Genomic DNA, 18,171 nt, shown 5'->3' on the forward strand with positions numbered 1-18,171 from the left:
CCATTGGCCGATGGATTTCCAGAAACTCGTGAACCGATTGAAGTCATTGACCCAACCACCTCCACCATCAAATTTGGGCAGTGCACCAGAGATTGTTCAGAGGATCAACTGATTAGAACAGCAGGATGACATCTGTACATATCACTAAGCTAGCTGTGTAAAATATCAGAAAGACACATGGATAGACACATTGTCAAGGCTATAACACTACTGACCCTCAGTTCAGTTGTGTTAATAATATTCATTTTATACCCAGTTCTCATATTCTTTAAGAAACATATGCATATTGAGTAGCCTAGCTTAAGCAGTGATTACTATATTTGTTCCCATTATTCACGTACTGAAAGCAGCCATATAGGTGACAAATGTGTTTTATTTTTGATCTATAAAAACAACTTTAACATGTTTTCCTATTTGAAAAAAGCAAAGTCCATGTTTGTAATTCAATAAATTGCTAAAAGCTAAAAAAAGTGTGTAAAAATGTTGTTATTATACATACAAACATTCACACACTTTAATTGTTTACAATTTATTGAATTACAAACACGAGCTTGGTATATGCTGTTTCACATAAATTTTTCAACTAGAAAAATATAGTAAAGTTACTTTATCAAGTAAAAATCCAAAATACATACCAAATTCTCATCCATATGGCCACTTTAAAGAATAACTCGTTTTAATGACAGAAAAGGGTACAGATAAATGCTAAGCATTGTGTAATACAGTTTGAAGAAATGTTTGTGTTTAGTATAGTTGGTAACAACATTTAATTTAGCTTTTTCCTCTAGACTTGAGAAACTAATCTTCGCCAGCACGTTCAGTTCATATTTAATCTGGTCTTCTGGTCTTAATCTTGTCGGAAAATTAATTCAATCGGCGACAGGCAAGCATTGACGAGCTGCAAACAGCAGGGAAAGTAAACAACTGAATTGGATTAATAACACTTGGAATATCATTTAGTTATTAGTCCAATTAAGTTGTTTACTTTCCTTGTTTGTAACATTCGTCAATGCTTCCATGTCTACAGTTGTAAATTGAACACTGAATGACTAACACACTCTTCCACCCGTACTTATGATTTATATCTGGCAAGCGATGCACCCATAGATGTAGTAGTAAATAATTATTTGTGTCACTACACCTGGCACACAGTCCACACACATGTAAAGTGCGCCATCTATAGTTCACTGTCCAACCACAACTGATGCAAGACGTGGACGTTTGGGAGTGTACATTTTTTTATGTACTGTGACTAGCCAATGTACAACGTACTAATAAACTAAAATTCCAAATCCCCAAGCAGACTGAGCACAGATAAATTCAAGACAGCATCTACGCAAATATCTTAATGAACATAACTTGCCAAAACATATGTGTATTGCCCAATCTAAAACCAGAAGACGTACCTCAAAGCGTTTTGAAAATTTGAAAAGCTAACTTTCCGTATTTGCAATTCAAAATTCGTGTGTGTGTGTGTGTGTGTATGTATGTATGTATGTATGTATGTATGTATGTATGTATGTCTGTATGTATGTATGTATGTATGTATGTATGTATGTCTGTATGTATGTATGTATGTATGTCTGTATGTATGTATGTATGTCTGTATGTATGTATGTATGTATGTGTGTATGTATGTATGTATGTATGTATGTATGTATGTATGTATGTGTGTGTGTGTATGTATGTATGTATGTCTGTATGTATGTATGTATGTATGTATGTATGTATGTATGTATGTCTGTATGTATGTATGTATGTATGTATGTATGTATGTATGTCTGTATGTATGTATGTATGTATGTATGTCTGTATGTATGTATGTATGTCTGTGTGTATGTATGTGTGTATGTATGTATGTATGTATGTATGTATGTATGTATGTATGTATGTATGTATGTATGTATGTCTGTATGTATGTATGTATGTATGTATGTATGTATGTATGTATGTATGTATGTATGTATGTATGTATGTATGTATGTATGTATGTATGTATGCTTGTTTGATTTGAAATACACGCAGTAATTAACAATTCTCAACCACATTCTCTTTAACATATATGATATGTTCCTTATCAAGGAGAATTAAACATTTGATGTTTCCCCGATGATGATTTGAACCTGAGGTAGTCACACTGTGTCATTATTGAGTTGAATCCTGGGCAAAACATTCTTAGAACAGCAGTTCTATTGGTTGCCATGGTAATTACAGTTGGAATTTTTTTACGGAAATATCATAATTTGCATATGTAAAGAAATGTGCATCTCTCCTAGAGCCAAACTACATAGAACTACACAATGTTATCACAACATCATTAAAACATCTCTGCGAGTCTCCAACGACTGACGCAAGTGTCTCCACTTTGACAAAAACATGTAGGAAACTGTCTGCACAACAAAGATCTCGTTTCCGAAAATGAGCCACCACCCGTAGATTGAAATCAAATTATTCTGATAAAATCAGAGTAGTAGGTTATCTTAGAGGAGTAACTTGGCTAGAGAGTCTACGACCTGCCATGACCAATGATCACCTTCAGTAAAACTATGTATCCAAAAAGTGAAACACGGACTATGTGCACTTTGGTAGTAGTATACCTTACCTCAAGATGAAAAAAAACAGCTCTCCGTTTATCTCTAGATAGGCCTGCATATACACATATATACTTATGTGTCAATATACTTTAAGCAACTATTTTATAATGTGTGAAACACTTACTTAAATTACAATTAGAATTCAAGGGGTTAAAATTGTTTCTATGTACTCAGTCAAACAATTATCGAAATATAAAGATAATTTGAGACGCAAGAGTGAGACTTAGTCGACCAAATGATAGCCCTTGAAGTTGTTGAGACATTCATTGATATATATATATATATATATATATATATATATATATATATATATATATATATATATATATATATATATATATATATATATATATATATATATATATATATATATATATATATGCGTGTGTACTACCAAAACTATTGCGCTCTGCCACTGCGGTATAGAGCACTGTCTTAGCAGATTGATACTCACCGAGTTATATATATATATATATATATATATATATATATATATATATATATATATATATATATATATATATATATATATATATATATATATATATATATATATATATATATAATTGTACTCCCAGTGCGTACAGGCCTTAAAGTTGATACTATGTGGTAAACTAACAACTGTGGCTGGTTGATGGATTAATTTCAACAGCCCGCCCTCAATCGTCGGAAGGTCTCATTGAAGCTATTGAACTTCTGCTGATTTTATTCTCTATTCAACTTCAAGTTAAGTTTTATACAGATGATCAGTATTGCGGTTGGAAAATGTATTAACCTGGGAAGGTCTGATCATGTTGAGTTTTGCTACCACAATTCAATCCAAAAACCATTTACTTCATTCATTATCTTAATTTGTATTCAATCATAGACCCTCCACCCACCCACCCACGTGGGTGGGTGGAGTCTATGATTCAATTCAATATTCTAATAACCCACGCTCTTTACAACAGCATATTATTCTGAAACTTTAATATTTGAGTATAAAAATCTATACAAAATACTTAATAAGGAAAATACTATTGTCTTGTCTGATATACGATTCTCGTGAACGTTATTAGGAGAAAGAATTTCAGCTTATACAGCATACTGTATCCTAAAGTCAATATCAACGTTTCAAATTGGTAAGGTTTGAAAAAGATGAAATAGTTTGATTTTTTTCAAAAACTGATTAAATAAGTCTCTGTAAAATACCAAATTATGATGTGAAGGCAAAGAAGATACTAATATACGGATAGTGTACGGACGTTAGTAGAATTTAAACAATATCTGGAGTTTCTGGGTTTTCATGAACGTTTTTGGTTACTGGAGTTTTCTGCCGCGATTCAAGGAAGACCTCAATATCGACTTCAATTCTGGTCTCTTCTTCACAAAGTTCTCCAGTGTAGCCTGCGGCACACCTGTTGTAAAGATAATTTACAATTAGAGTGGTTATTCAACACATGTACAGGCCATTACTTACTACAATATGATGGAATACTAGCTCAAGGTAAAGGTAAACTAAGATAAACTCAAACTAAAACTATTGTTGTTGTATGAGGTAGATTACACAACTGGGCGATAGCGGCGCCTTTGATTTGTGGCGATAATCACCTAGCTCAGTTGTTTTGGGGTAATTTTAAATTCAGAACAGCTTCCTCTGCTACCCAGCTTCCTCTGCTACCCAGCTTGACTTTGTATTATTAATTAATAAATAGCTTCTTGGAATATTGATAAACCGTAGGCTACTCCTAAAGTTGCTGCAATGAATGTGTGTAGAATGTAAACTACTTACTCGCATTGTTTAGTAGGCTGACTTTCTATACCCTGAATATAACAAAATCCTCCATTCTTACAGTAAGCTGTGTCAAGACCTGGACAAAGTCGTTTCTCACAAAACCTGCCGGTGAATCCTTGAAACCAAAACAACAACGTGAATCACATGATGTCATTTGAAATGTACGTGAATCAATCATAATGTACAGGGTTCAAATTAATACAGTGACAACTTTACATGAAAGCAAGTCTTTTAAATGAAAATGCATCTTTGCTGGTAAACCATTGTACTTGTACTTAACATTTTTATCTCGACTCAGGTAAAAATTTGAAAGTTTGTGCTTAGAACAAAAGTTTAATTCGATCTAATGAAAGCAATGGTATTTCTGTATTACAACACCATTCTAATAATGAACGAAATATAAATTCAGTAAATGTCAATTTGTATTCAAACGTTACCGTACTGAACGACAATGCTAAGTTCGGTAACCTCAAGCTGTATTTAAACTGTCATTTTTAAACGACGACTCTATTCGTCACATTCAGGTGGTCCAACGTTTAACGTATACATATGGTATTACGACCTCTGAACCAAAAAGAAGAAAAATTCCCCCGTCTGCAATATCTGAACGTCAACGCCTCAGTCACCTAAATTTGAATTTATCACACAAAATGGAAAACGTGAATTTGTATGTTGTGAGCTATCACCTCACCTTCTGGACAGTGACACACAAACCCATGGATTTCATTGCTACATTTGGCACTATTTTCACAAGGACTACTGGCGCAGTAATTTACAACTCTCACAGCAATATCGATGTCCACATCCCTATAGTCACACTGCTTGCCAGTATATCCTTCCATGCATCTAAATAGTAGGATCATGATAAAGTACAAATTCGGTGAAGTTAAAGGGTTTCAAAATGTTAAAATGGTATCACAAACAAACAATTCAACTTTGTAAAGTAAGAATCTCTCTCAATAAGTCTTTGACGACAATTAGGTATTATTCCCAAATACTTTTCTTCGTTCAGCCAAGGAAAATACGAGTGACCTAAGACTATGAGTCGCTAGACGAGGTCACGAGTATTTCTGGCTGAATAAAGAAAAATATTGGAGAATAAAATAAAATTATACCTCCCCAAGCATAATTTATGAAAAAACTGGAAAAATAATGGCAATTTGAAACGTTTTCACTCTTATTTCGAGCACGGGTTGTCGTAACATAGCAAGACCAGGGTATATAATCCATATTTTCTGTTCAAAGAAAATAACTTGGCTTGAGTATGGTATACTCCTGAAAACACGATGGCATTGCTAGTGTGTGGTCATGTGTATGTTGGACAACAACAGTATCCAGTCCAATACAATACAATACAATACAACACATTAGTGTACAGGTTTTAGCATGTAATGGTGGTGACAAAAGTTATTGGTTTGTTCGATGTCAACGTTCATCTTATGTTGACTTTGTGGTTATTGTCGTCACCAGAGAGGAACAATGACTAATAAACAAAGTAACAACTACTTGGGAGTAACTTGGTCTAGGTATACGTTACGAGAAGTTATCAACTGGCTCTGTATTACCTGCATAATACTTGTCCTATGGCGGCATCATACAAACACGTACCACCACTGTGACAATAGTTAGCTTTGCTATCTGAACACTCTTTGATATTACACAAGTCACCTTCAGTACCTATGAAAAGTCAGAGAAATATCCCATAATTAACAAAATTAAAAACTTGTTTCTCTCTCTCTCTCTCTCTCTCTCTCTCCCTTTCTGCTTCCCTTCATTGTAATTCATGACAAGGGTAGGCAGTGTGTTCCATATCAACAGGACAACCTTACATTACAGTTGAGTAAACAACTGACAGTGAAATAACATAATCATGAAAAATTTATTAGTGACACACATGAAAAGTTCGTGCAAGGTTCAATTGGTTAGCCAAAAAAGCAAAACAATCTTGTAAGTTTATTACCTTGTGGGCATATACATGCATAGCCGTTGATTTCTTTAATACAGGTACCATCGTTGAAGCATGGTGTACTATCACAATGGTCTATCATAGTTTCACAATAGCTTCCAGTGTAACCTCGCATACAGCGACAATTGTAGCCGCCAAGACCATCTACACATTTACCACAGTGAAGACAAGGATCAGATACACACTCATCAATATTTGACTCACAGAAGCGTCCCGTTAATCCTGGTGGACACACGCAGACAAAGTCGTTTCCTTCCTGTACACACTCTCCGTCAAACTGGCATGGTGCGTCGATGCACGTGATAAGACTATCGCATCTAAACCCAGTATACTCACTCGTACACACACATGTGTAACCACTGACTTGATCCACACATATACCATTATTATAACACGGTCGATCAACACAATCATTGATGTTGCGTTCACAGTATTTACCATCGAAACCAGGACCACAGCGACAACGGTAACTATCTACCTCATCAATACACATGCCATAGATACAGGGTGCAGACAGACACTCATCTATATCAATCTCACAAACACGTCCAGTGAATCCTGGGAGACAACTACATGTAAAGTCATAGGGTAAATCGGAACATGTACCTCTGTTTAAACATGGTAATCTAGCACAGTAGCTGATCAGTTGTTCACAGTTTGTCCCAGTATGCCCAGCGGTACAAACACATTCATATTGATTGATTCCATCGAGACAGATGCCACCATTAGCACAAGGCGAACTAGAACACTCATCAATATTTAGTTCACACCAATCTCCATAGTAACCGGGTGTACACTGACAGAAATAACCATTTCCACGGTCAAGACATGTTGCCCCATGTCGGCAAGGTTGAGATACACATTCGTCGATATTGATGTCGCACGTCTTACCAACAAAACCTTGTGGGCATTGGCAGATGAAATCACCCAATCCATCTATACACTGACCACCGTGCAAACACGGCAAAGCTACACAGTCATCCACATTGGCTTCACAAAATTGGCCCTCAAAGCCGTTCTTACATATACACTTAAATACATTCAACTGATCAATACAAGCACCACCATTTTGACAAGGACTGCTAGCACATTCATTTACATTCATTTCACAGTTTTTACCACCATAGCCAGGGGGACACCGACATGTATAATCATTAACTGCATCCTCACAGAAACCGTTATTCACACAAGGACCTGATGCACACTCGTCGACTTCTACATGGCAAGTTTTACCAGTATAGCCTGGCAAACAGTGACAAAAGAAATCGTTTGGACGATCTTCACAAAATCCAGCATTCTCACAAGGACTACCATCGCAATCGTCTACGTCACCCTCACATCTGGCTCCGGTGTAACCAGGTGGGCAGACGCAATGGAAGAGATCAACATCATCGACACATAAGCCACCGTGGATACATGGATTACTGCCACATTCATTTATATTGATTTCACAGTGTGTTCCCGTATACCCAAGGGCACAAATACACCCGTACCCATAATCCTGACTCTGACAGGTACCGTCATTTCTGCATGGTTGTGAAGCACAGTTATCAATGTAATATTCACAGTTATGTCCCTCGTGACCCAACGCGCATGCGCAGTGATAATCTGCAATTTGGTCTGTACAAGTGCCGCCATGTTGACATGGTTGGCTTTCACATTCATCTATGTCAGTCTCACAACGAGGCCCTTCATAACCTGAGAAGATAATGTGGTAAAGAATTAGTGTCAATGGCCTTTGCATTGTAAATACATAAATAGAGAGCTAAATTGACTGATGAAAAAATAGACAATGTTGGTTTACTAAACTCTTTAATACTAGTCTTTACTCGTTGAATACATATTCAACAGAACATTATAGTAAATATACAAACGCACTGTACAGTATGACGTTTGCCAGGAATACATGTTTACGTAAACGCCATTACAACTCTCTAGAGTTAGGCAAGGTCTTTATTAAGGCCACAACATCGATACTCAGAGTAAATTTAGGCAGATATTTACCTGGAACACATATGCATGTAAAACTACTAATACTGTCCAGACAGGTTCCATGAACACATGGGTTACTAGCACACTCATTGATATTGACATGGCAATCTTTCCCTGTAAAGCCTTCTGGACAAAGACACGTGTAGTCATTGATACTGTCAATACAGGTACCATTGTGTCGACATGGATTGGGCTTGCAATTATTGAAGTTACTGGAGCAAGTTTTCCCGACGAAGCCCGGCCTACAGAGACATGAGAAATCGTTGATAGAATCGATACACGTGCCTCCATTATCACATGGTACAGGACTGCAGTCGTCAATGTTAGTTTCGCACATTACTCCAGTAAAGCCAGGTCTGCATTCACATGTATAGTAATTGATGTTATCAAGGCATGTACCAGCATTCATACATGGATTGCTAGAGCAATCATCTATGTTGATGTGGCAGTCAATCCCTTCAAATCCGGGAGTACAGACACATAGGTAATTATTTACCAAATCCTGACAGGTTGCATTGTTCCTGCATGGATAGGACCAACATTCATCTATGTTAACCTCGCATAGTTTACCTGCAAATCCAGCAGGACAACTACATTCAAAGTCGTTGATGAGATCATGGCATACGGCATCATTAAGACAAGGGTTTGGATCACAATCATCAATATTCAACTGACAGATGTAACCATGGAATCCATCATGACATACACAAGTGTATGAGTTTACTGCATCCAGGCAAGATCCACCATTCAGACAAGGGTGGCTGACGCATTCATCAAAGTCAAGTTCACAGTTCTTTCCAGTATAGCCAGACTCGCATAAACAAGCATAATCGTCTATCATGTCCACACAGGTACTGTTGTATCGACAGGGGTTTGATGCACATTCGTTGACGTTGATGGCGCAAGTTTTCCCGGTAAAACCCGGTGGACAGTCGCAAGAGAAGTCGTTGATGTGGTTGATGCATTGACCTCCATTGAGACAGGGTGAGGACCGACACTCATCCTCGTCTTTGTCGCAGTGAAAACCAATGAAACCAGGCTGACAAATACATTCATATCTATCGAGTTCATCAAGACACGTGCCATTATTCAAACATGGCTGACTTGCACACTCATCAATGTTTACGTCACAGTTGTGTCCAGTGAATCCAGCAATACAGTCACATCGATAACTGTTCAGTCCATCGTAACAAGCGCCAAATCGGCATGGTGAACTTTGACATTCGTTTATGTCAATTTCACAATATCTACCTGTAAAGCCATCCTGGCATTCACAACTAAAATCATTGATCAAATCAACGCACTGCCCTCCATTTTGACAGTTGGCAACTTCACATTCGTTTACGTTAATTTCACAAACTTCACCAGCAAAACCATCAGCGCAAGTACATGAATATCCATTCAATTGGTCAATGCAGGCACCTTTGTTTAAACAAGGACTACTATTGCATTCATTGATATCAATATCGCAGTCTTTTCCACCCCACCCAGCAACACATGTACATGCGTAGTCGTTGACCAGGTCCGTGCAGACAGCATCATTTCGACATGGTTGTTTCATTTCACACTCATTAATGTCATACTCGCAGTTTCGTCCAACATATCCAGCCTCACAGTCACAGTAGAATGTACCAGTAAGGTCGATACACAACCCACTATGTAAACACGGGTTAGGATTGCAGTCGTCAATATTTATTTCACAATTTGTTCCAATAAACCCCACATCACATTGACATGTATATGTCAACAAATTGGCCGTGCATGTACCGTCGTTTTTACAAGGATTGCTCCCACAAACATCGATCTCTGTTTCACAGGTTAACCCAGTGAAGGTGGGAACACACGAACATATAAACTGACCAAGCAGATCGAAGCAAGTTCCGTTATTTTGACAAGGGTTGCTGTTACATTCATTGATGTCAGAGGAACAATTTTTGTCGTCCCAGCCAGTTGGACAAACACAGAGATAGTCATTGAGTAAATCGTAACAAGTACCACCATTACGGCATGGATCACTGGCACATTCATCAATGTTAACCTGGCAATGCGTTCCGTTGTGACCTGCATAAGTAATGTATATACAGTGTAAATAGTATAGTAAACCATTAAGAAAACGTCAACAGTTAAAGGACAGTGGTCGTCTGGTGCGCATGTCGGTTGAAGTATTTATTGTTTGTTGAGAACACGATACAATGTTTCACAATCACAATAATTAGCGTGTAAGCTTTTACTCATCCCAGTTTCGGACTATTATATTTAATTAGACTTATTTGCATACAACAAGGGCTAACTGTGGAGGACAAGTCCTACGTAAATCATGCAAAGTTTTGCGTGAGCGTCCTTAGTTACGGACTGGGATTTCGTAGTGTGGAGCCCCAACCGGTCATACACCAGAAGACCTCTGAGCTTTAATACTGACATGCAACAACATCAGTGATAAATATATGTATTGATTTACTGAAGATATAAGGATCTTGACCATCGAATATTACATTGAAGAAATAATATACTTTCTCTGAGATGTATAATTAGACAACATCAAAATCAGACACGTCTCAATTCTAGTAAAAACGATTTATAAGGTTTTCAGTTGCCCATAATTGATAGTTATCAAAGTAGCTTTATTTTGATAATTTCATTTTAGTGTGGATTTTGTTAGTTTTAGGTACTTATATTCCAAGCTAAGTTGACTAAGTTGTAATATTCATTTTCACCTACCTGGTACACATTCGCAGTGGTAGCCATTAAACAAATCTTGACAGGTACCGCCATTTTGGCAAGGACTGCTCTGACACTCATCATATTCAAGCTCACAAAATAAACCTGTATACCCAGGTGCACATGTACATATCACGACATTGATTCCATCAGTACAGTTTGCACCTGGAAATACAAAATTTAGCTGTTTTACATTTTAAGGCAAACATACATCGGCGCAGCAATATGTTCTAGTTCAGAGACTTGACTGTCTGGCTTGACATTATTGTTTGCTCACATATTAGGGCGAACGACATTGTCAAGCTAGATAGTTTAAGGCTCTGGGCTTTGCATGTATTTGATCTTTAGACTTAAATTCGTTTGCAGAATCACTTTCACTGGTATACTGATTTCTCATGTAGTTGGGTGAGTTTAAAATCTGAAAATTTGAAGGATTGCATTAATATAATAATATTAGATGAAAAAAATGAAAAGTTTTCACCAAAATACCGACGACGGTGATTTTGGAAGTGGGAAGTAAATCATAGTACTGGTAACATCTGAAAAACAACGTGTAGATCTAAAATAGATGTTTCTAATAGCAAAGGTTTGAAGTACAATAAGAATATCTTACCATTCAAACAAGGGCTTATTTTACACTCATCAATATTAGTTTGACATTGTTCACCTTCGTAGCCAGGAAAACATAGACACTCATATGTATTGATACCGTCAATACAGACACCACCACTTTGACATGGGATAGAACTGCACTCAAATATATCAATTTCACATAAACTTCCTGTAAAATAAACAGTGTAACTAGAACTAGGGAGACATAATAACTGAATATCATTGTATTATATTAGAGTGTGATAACAGCTGAGTTTAATCCCCATCTCGAGGACTAATTTCCCTAACAATCCAACTTCTTGTCTCTCCATATGACAGTTTGTTTCTGTTCCTTTCGAAATGATTGAATATAATTTAAAATTCGTACGGTGATTTCTGATTTGTTTTCTTGATTTAACTGAGAATGGCGTTGACTTTTCTTTAATAAAATACCAGCAAACGTTTCAAATAAATATTAGAATCAATTACCCGACAACCAGAATGTCATTTCAACTAGCAATAAAACTCATTGAAAGACGGTTTTCAAATCTTACGATGTAAAAGACTTCAACCATACTCACCAGCAAAGCCGTCTGGACATGCGCAGAGATAGCGATCTAATTCGTCAACACATTTGCCACCATTTTTGCACGGGTTACTTTGACATTCATTGAAGTCAACTTCACACATATTGCCAGCATAGCCTGTGTATTGATGACAATGGAAGAAGCAGAAAACGTTCAAGTATATCTTTTCATTCTTACCGGTATTACATAAAAGGAATCAATCCTGACCTTTGTAATAAAGAGATAAACTCTGGTAAATTTGTATATTCATTGTCCACCACAAGCATCGGCATATGGTCCTTTTGTCGCCCTTCTCATTTGAATAATCTATTTTCGGGCCTTTGATATTAGTGATATCCCTATAAAGATACATTGAACCACTGTTGTGTGTAAAATTTCTATAAAATCTATTGATAAGTATAATTGTGTACCTGATAAACATTCACATGTATACATATTAAGGTGATCCACACATATGCCGCCGTTTTTACAAGGATTACTGCTACATTCGTCGATTTCGACATCACACAAAGCACCGCCATATGCACTGGTACATCTACATGTGACACCATTTACTCTATCGATACACGTTCCATCTGAAAGTACACAGGTGTCAACAATTACTGGTTGCTACTGTATTTAGATGACAATTCACAATAACTTCAATATGCTTTGTTGGCACACTTGGTGATAGTGAAATGTTGAAACGTCTCATTCGTCTCACACATTATAATATTTACTGATTCAGAAGTGACTTTGTTCATATGTTGAATGTATGTCAACAAGCACTCATGAAGATTAAACGTGGGTTTGTACTTAGTACACATATACATCACCGTACTTTAAGCTTGCACATGGTTTTGACAAGAGTTCAGTTTTAACTCCATAGCAATCAAGGCTTTCCTGCCCCCATTTAAATAAAACCAAGTTAACAAGCACAGCATATTTCATTCCTTCCAAAAATTGCATCTTGCTGAATAGATGTTGTCATATAAGCCTTACATAATATCTCTGACTACCAGGCCTTTTAGTGATCTAAGATGATACTAACCTCGTTATCTATCTTATGGTAATGTAAAACTTACTGTTTAAACATGGCTCTGATAGACATTCATCCATAATGTAAAACTTACTGTTTAAACATGGCTCTGATAGACATTCATCCACGTTGACTTCGCAGTACACCCCACTATAGCCGTCATTACACGAACAATTGTAACTGTTGATACCATCCACACATAGAGCACCATTCAGACAGGGTGCAGAGGAACATTCATAAATATCAATGTTACACGTGCTACCTGCAGGTTAATGGTGCTAAAGTCAGTTTGAATCATCTAACATACAGTACGGATCAGACGTCCTGCTGAGTACAACCCAACAAAGGGTAAAAGTCTCCTATCAGAAGCATGCTTTATGACTCCATGTATCCTGTCCAGTACTCTGTCAACAGACAGCAATTCACAATACTTTAGTCATTTTGAATCAAGCTGGCTGTCCTAGTATAATATACAATTATCAATCTTGCGAGTTTGCAATACACAATATGTGTTGTATGGGATGGGTGAGGAGAGTTAGGCACGGGTATATTCTTGCAATGAAAATAATCGAAAGTGTTTTTCAAAGAAATTCACATTTTGATGTAACGACCCCATAACCTTAAAGCAGTGTTATGTATTGGTTATATATTTAGACGTATTCGACTGCAAACTCGCAAGATATAGATTATTTTATCAACTTTATTACACTTCCCTACCGGTAAACCCAGGTTGACATTGACAGATAAAGCCATTGAATATGTCTTGACATAATCCTTCATTTTGACACGGTAGGCTGGCACATTCATCAATTTCGATATCACAGTGTACTCCCTCATAACCTGCCAAAGACAATGAAGTGAACAAAAATATGAACTCGAGAATCTTACTTTTATTGATATTGGTATTGATATACAATAGGCAAACAAAATGTAAATGTTGATTAAGAGCACTTTGCTTTCAACATCTGACAGTGTATTTTTTATGTTTGTTTTATGCATTTTAACGTTTTCTTCATTTTAAAAGGTTTCTGAGATAGATGATCTGAAAATAAAGCTATCAATTTAGGATTGTGATATTTCGTAAATCCGTTTACAACCAATCGTTGCTGAACCAGTCAACTCAACTAACATTGGAAAGTAAATTCACTATTATAATACCACTCTCCATTTATTTTGTCATTTAGCAAGATGGTGTCAGACTTGCACTGTGGCTAACTGCAAATTACAATGTCTTCAAAAGACTTTAAGGGACTGGCTACGAATTACAGGGAGGGGGTCCATAGGTTCTGTGCATGGATGAAACTGACCCTCCTCAAGACTTTGTAGATTGCCGACTCTTTCTCTCTTGTGTCATTGGAATATATGTGACCAAAATAGCACTGCACAAAAACATTGACCCTCTGCCCAAAACACTGGCTTCCCCCCGCCTGTGATTGTGTCCAGTCCCAAACTTTGAAGTGTCAGTCTGTCAGCTAAAGATGACAATTGCTAAAAAAAACCCCAGACATCTGCGTTGTGGGAAAGTAGAGAAAACAAACAGAACTATTCTTTACGTCACATTTCTTTTAAAAATTTGTCAGAAACGCGCCATACTATTTGTTTACATATTCCAAGTTTTACTTATAACCCGTTTATAATGGGGTTACCGTTCACCGGCTCTGTTTGATACAACCATGCAGAAACCAATAAGAGACTGCACATGCTGCACTTTAAGATAGCAACATTGAATGAACAGAGTTTCTTGGGTCATTTTGTCTGAATGAAATAAAACTAATGTGCCACCATGCAGTCATCAAATGCAGAGATTAAACATTGGCGCCCGCTAGTTGCAGTACGTTTAAATGGTTTATTAAATAACAGACAATATATTATAAGAATTTGCGATCTTGTTTCTTATTGGTTTTTGCATGGTAGTATAAAATAGATCCGGTGAACTGTACCTTGAAACCGGCTGTAACTCACCTATGTCACATATACATGAATAGCCATTCTCCTCATCGACACACGTGGACCTATGTTGACACGGAGAACTTTCACACTCGTCAATATCTGTCTCACAAAAGTCACCTATGAATCCCAGGCGACATGTACACTTCACAGCGTCGATACCATCTGTGCAAGTTGCACCTGAAAGTAACCATTTCCAGTTCGTTAATATGATATATACTAGTAACTGTTTCACTTATGACGTCATAAACATTGAAAAAACTAATCTTATGAACTTTGTAAAAGTGACAAAAGAATTAAAATCCATGTTGTTTCTAACGTACAGAAAGTAACAGTAATGCAGATTATCAACATACTGAAATAGTAGTAACTCATGAATTGAACAATATTATGTTTACTGTGTGTCACTTTGAAGACAGAAAAATATACTTTACAACATTTACTGTTATTATATCATAAAAGTTAATTATTGTATTGAATGATCATATTCAAATTTAGTGAAATTATTCACCTACCATTTTGGCATGGCCCTGACATGCACTCATCGATGTCAATTTCACAGTGTACACCGGAATAGCCAATCATACAACGGCATTCATAACCGTTGACGTCATCGATGCATTGGGCGCCATTTTGACAGGGGGATGATTCACATTCGTCAATATTGATATCACAATTCCGGTCTAAAACAATAAGAAATATAACTGCAGACTAATCTATATCATGCAGATATAGATATGTTGTTAATTTTATTTTGACATGTGACCATGTTGCTGCACACTACAACAAACACAGCAATCCCACAAATGTGTAGATACTGACACATTTATTTTACTTTACCAGCCTGGGGAGCTCACACATGTATAGTTATTGAAATATACTATATCTTACTTTACCAGCCTGGTGAGCACACATGTATAGTTATTGAAATATACTATATCTTACTTTGCCAGCCTGGTGAGCACACATGTATAGTTATTGAAATATACTTTATCTTACTTTACCAGCCTGGGGAGCACACACATGTGTAGTTATTGAGATATACTATATCTTACTTGCCAGCCTGGGGCGCACATACATGTATAGTTATTGAGATATACTATATCTTACTTTGCCAGCCTGGGGCGCATACACACGTGTAATTGTTGATAGCATCTATACACGTAGCACCATTAAGACATGGCCCACTGCTACATTCATTGATGTTTATCTCACAGTTCTCTCCCGTGAAGCCTGCAGACAAAAAGATTATAATGCCATAATTACTATGGGAGATAATACTGAGGAAAATTATAAGAGGATGTGATAAAAAGAGATAATGACGACAGTACAAGATATAGATGAAACATGACATATAGAAAGATAATACAAACTAACTAAACAATAATATTTCCGATTTCATATATGATATAATATGTACAATGGAACACATACTGCTGGAATGTAGAGCACAGAAATTCAAACTGATCAACCTTTCCCTGAAATGAATTGTAATCAGAAATTTACATTTTAATGAGAATTTGAAGGTTTATGAGGTATTTGTACTAAAGGAATATATGCAGGATATTAACAAACTTCAATTTGTGATGAAGTTCACTCACCTGGAGGACACTGACATCTGTAGGTGTTGACCAAATCTTGACAAATTCCACCATTAGCACATGGAAAACTTACACATTCATTTATATCGATTCGACAGTAGCTGCCTGTAAATCCGTCGACACATGCGCATTCAACTCCGTCGATGACGTCACTGCAAGTACCACCTACCGAATACAATCAAATTAGTGAATATATAGCAAGAGTTGTTAACGAACTTTGATGAGTGCCTTCTAAGGACAATTGTTGACATAATACAGATAATTAACTTACAGCCTCCGATCCCTAATTGTTCCTCCTATAACTGATGGAGAGTGGATATTCAAGTAATGTATCCCATGTGTTTATACATCTGTGGAGACTTGACTGAACTAAATTAAATGCTTTTCAGTTGGTCATGATAGTTTTTGTTTCAACACTTGTGGCCACAGTTGTCGCCCAACAAACTTAATCAATGATTCTGTGGCACAATAAAAAGAATGGGTGATACAGAGAAAGGGAAAAGACGGTCAGGCAGATACACAGACAGATAGACAGACAGACAGACAGACAGGCAGGCAGGCAGGCAGGCATATCAAATTCTTTTATTTCCAACTTACATGAACATAGCATGTACAGGTAAAGTATTTACATAATTCCTTTACAGAATACACACACAATACCTTGCAGGAAATCATACTGACTAGTGAACGAGTTTCTCTTGGTCACTTATGACAAACGTTCACGTGATATCTGGTTGTTATAGTACCTACATCTCAATCTCCAAATTTTGTAAGAACCTATTATTGAGCTGACACTACAATATTTGGTGATGGATTTGGAATTCCTTCTATTTAAACCAGCTTTGATCAAACCACTTGTGACTTTATGATGTACATACATACATACATACATACATACATACATACATACATACATACATACATACATACACATAGAAAGATGGAAGGGACGGAAACAGACAGAAAAGCACAGACTATATTGGGAGAAACACAAATAGTCTATTTCCCTAACAGTCATATTTATTCGCAAAGATTCATACCGTTCATGCATGGATTCGGATCACATTTGTTAATGTTGATTTGGCAGTGTGTCCCGTTGAAACCATGTGAACACATGCATTGGTAGCCACCAATGCGATCTCTACAAGTACCACCATTAACACATGGACTTGAAGCACACTCATCTACATTGATTTCACAGTTAGTACCTGGTGTAGAGAATAAGAACATTTTGGGGATTACATATCCTCACATATTTGTTTTTCTTTTCAATAAATCAATGGTACTTAGAGAAATCCGTAAGAGCACTGCACGTGTGCAACAACAAACCACATTTTCCTTCAGTCAACAGAAAATTATTTTCACGAACATCTAAAATGTATT

General features: G+C 36.7%; 2 protein-coding genes across 2 annotated transcripts in view; one reads left to right on the forward strand and one right to left on the reverse strand.

The window, feature by feature from the left end:
* Positions 1-1,476, forward strand: part of LOC144441040 (uncharacterized) — a 7,350-nt gene extending 5,874 nt beyond the window's left edge. Inside the window, exon 6 of the mRNA XM_078130550.1 lies at positions 1-1,476. This exon is cut by the window's left edge and continues 129 nt beyond it. Coding sequence (XP_077986676.1) covers positions 1-112 — 112 coding nt within the window. The 3' untranslated portion in view covers positions 113-1,476.
* Positions 1,477-3,620: 2,144 nt separating this feature from the next.
* LOC144441260 (uncharacterized) overlaps positions 3,621-18,171 on the reverse strand; it is a 30,961-nt gene continuing 16,410 nt past the window's right edge. Inside the window, exons 15-31 of the mRNA XM_078130820.1 lie at positions 17,829-17,996; positions 16,789-16,953; positions 16,298-16,420; positions 15,703-15,870; positions 15,203-15,367; positions 13,958-14,080; positions 13,335-13,502; positions 12,693-12,797; positions 12,217-12,339; positions 11,658-11,825; positions 11,045-11,209; positions 8,339-10,387; positions 6,329-8,032; positions 5,934-6,045; positions 5,060-5,214; positions 4,366-4,483; positions 3,621-3,991 (exon numbers count right to left, since the gene is read on the reverse strand). Of these exons, the coding sequence (XP_077986946.1) occupies positions 3,850-3,991; positions 4,366-4,483; positions 5,060-5,214; positions 5,934-6,045; positions 6,329-8,032; positions 8,339-10,387; positions 11,045-11,209; positions 11,658-11,825; positions 12,217-12,339; positions 12,693-12,797; positions 13,335-13,502; positions 13,958-14,080; positions 15,203-15,367; positions 15,703-15,870; positions 16,298-16,420; positions 16,789-16,953; positions 17,829-17,996 (5,921 nt within the window). The 3' untranslated portion in view covers positions 3,621-3,849. The remainder of the gene's footprint in view (positions 3,992-4,365; positions 4,484-5,059; positions 5,215-5,933; positions 6,046-6,328; positions 8,033-8,338; positions 10,388-11,044; positions 11,210-11,657; positions 11,826-12,216; positions 12,340-12,692; positions 12,798-13,334; positions 13,503-13,957; positions 14,081-15,202; positions 15,368-15,702; positions 15,871-16,297; positions 16,421-16,788; positions 16,954-17,828; positions 17,997-18,171) is intronic.

Source organism: Glandiceps talaboti, chromosome 10 (genome assembly GCF_964340395.1).
Source record: "Glandiceps talaboti chromosome 10, keGlaTala1.1, whole genome shotgun sequence".
Lineage (NCBI taxonomy): Eukaryota > Metazoa > Hemichordata > Enteropneusta > Spengelidae > Glandiceps > Glandiceps talaboti.